This window comes from Amphimedon queenslandica, unplaced genomic scaffold, assembly GCF_000090795.2.
Source record: "Amphimedon queenslandica unplaced genomic scaffold, v1.1 AMPQUscaffold_6044_Cont21994, whole genome shotgun sequence".
Taxonomy (NCBI): domain Eukaryota; kingdom Metazoa; phylum Porifera; class Demospongiae; order Haplosclerida; family Niphatidae; genus Amphimedon; species Amphimedon queenslandica.
This window is the reverse complement of record NW_003553661.1, coordinates 1-1,794: the sequence shown is the minus strand read 5'-3', so window position 1 is coordinate 1,794 and position 1,794 is coordinate 1. Positions and strand designations below refer to the sequence as shown.

Sequence of the window (1,794 nt, the reverse complement as noted above, 5' to 3'; positions counted from 1 at the left end):
GGTATAGAGAAGGCAATAGGATAGAACACAACACACAACAAAAGGAAACAGGCTCAGATATAAAGTAAACAGTTATCACTAGCGGCTGGCGCTAGAACATATGTACATGTACATGAAACAGCTGTAACCAAAAAATTACCATATAAGGTCGTCATGTGATTAGGCTGATACTAAATATATACTAAAAGTGGTATGGGGGCAGGAAGGGTATGCATTGTAAGGGTTCTGGGAACTATGTAAGTGTATTCATGAGCTTATGGAAGTATGGAATTTATAATTAGAGTAAAAGACATAGAGAAATAATAGAGAGAATAGAAATGAAGACATACAGTAAATTTATGTGTATAAAGACTAACTCACCTTCTCTTTATCAACTTGTGCATATACTGCTTGCTGCTGTTGTGGTTTAGACTTATCCACTTCAGCATATAAATACTCCATATTAGGTGCTTGAATTCTCTGTATGGTGCTAGGGTCTTGATAGGTAGCCAGCTCAGACTGAGGTTGAGGAGGAGGACGTCTTGTGGATCCTTTGCTTGGCTGTGCATACAGTTCCCCAGTGGTTGGTGCTGCTTCTCTTTGAATGTCTTCACTGGACATTGCTTCTTGATATATAGGCTGACCTGTTGCAGGACTACTACTGTAATATAAATTAATATAAAAATTTAAAAACCTCAAAATTACCCATGGTCTTTCTTGTCTACTAGTGCAATAGGCTCTGTTGAATCTAAAGGAAGAAATACACTTACCTTAAATACGTTCATTTTAATGTACGTAATTTAATGTATGTAATATAGTCTAATAGGGCAGCTTAAAGGATCTTATAAAATTGACCTACCTCTTCTTTGATCAAAATTAGCTATACACAAAAGAGATGGTCTATATATGCTGTACTTTACATAAATTAGTAGTACTGACCTTTCTCTCCTTTACAAGATTTATGCCAGATCAGACAACCAACAATACCAAGTACTAGTATAACAATGCCAAAGACTACTAAACCAACTCCTATACCAATGTACAATGTACTGTTTGATCCACCTGCAGCTACAAAGTTAAAAATAATAATGATATTAATTATTATTATGTGTACTGCTTGTTGGTGATGATGTGCTTGGTGTTACTGTAGCTCCCATAGAGCTGCTGGATGAACCTAACAGTATCATTAGGTACATGTATGTATTCAATAATAATAATAATACATACTTGGAACAGAGGGTGTAACTGTCATAGCTAAAGATGACACTGTCATACTTGAAGAGGTAGGAACAACAACAGTAGTAAGGATGCCTGAAGGAGAAGTAAAGGAAGTAGAATTAGTAAGAAATGACATAGAGCTAGTAGTTGGAGTTGATGGAGTAGAAATTATAGCTAAAGTAACATATCATACTAATACACAGCAATCCAAAATATCAATATCAACTAACTTATTGTAGCTGATGCAATTACACCAGTTCCTAATACATTAGCAGCAGCCACTCCAACAGTATATACTGATCCTACTGTAGCATCAGGTATATTGTATGCAGTGGTAGGAGCTATTGTTGTTGTTATAGTTGTATCAGGGTCAGGAACATTGTGATATATTATATAGTCTGATACATTAGGACGAGGAGAGTAAGGTGGCTAAATAAGATTATATTGGTTACATTAATTATTGTGTAATTATAATTTACTTCATTCCATGATACAGTAATATTAACAGTATCTTCATCATCTTCAGGAGAAGTCTGACTCAACATCAAGTTCATAACAAGTTGAACTAATAACAATAAGTGTAAGCATAATCTAGCT

General features: G+C 34.9%; 1 protein-coding gene across 2 annotated transcripts; it reads right to left on the bottom strand.

Annotated features, from left to right (window-relative positions):
• Positions 1-336: 336 nt before the first annotated feature.
• LOC109592182 (mucin-2-like) lies at positions 337-1,754 on the bottom strand. 2 transcript variants are annotated; one of them, XM_020007708.1, is made up of 8 exons: positions 1,677-1,754; positions 1,428-1,626; positions 1,207-1,371; positions 1,094-1,153; positions 919-1,047; positions 839-859; positions 685-727; positions 337-640 (listed from the first exon to the last, which is right to left on the bottom strand). In XM_020007708.1, the coding sequence occupies exons 1-8, from the start codon at positions 1,749-1,751 to the stop codon at positions 352-354; spliced, it is 981 nt and encodes a 326-aa protein (XP_019863267.1). In that variant the 5' UTR covers positions 1,752-1,754; the 3' UTR covers positions 337-351. The 2 variants fall into 2 exon arrangements, with proteins under 2 accessions (XP_019863267.1, XP_019863268.1); XM_020007709.1 differs by having other exon boundaries at positions 1,207-1,290.
• Positions 1,755-1,794: the final 40 nt, after the last annotated feature.

What these genes read in the sequence shown, in the direction of transcription:
- LOC109592182 (XM_020007708.1), bottom strand. Translation starts at nt 1,751, where the DNA reads ATGAACTTGATGTTGAGTCAGACTTCTCCTGAAGATGATGAAGATACT. An exon ending in AATTGCATCAGCTACAATAA is followed by an intron (nt 1,372 to 1,427) that starts GTTAGTTGATAT and finishes ATGTTACTTTAG; the next exon opens with CTATAATTTCTACTCCATCA. An exon ending in TAATTTTGATCAAAGAAGAG is followed by an intron (nt 728 to 838) that starts GTAGGTCAATTT and finishes TTCTTCCTTTAG; the next exon opens with ATTCAACAGAGCCTATTGCA.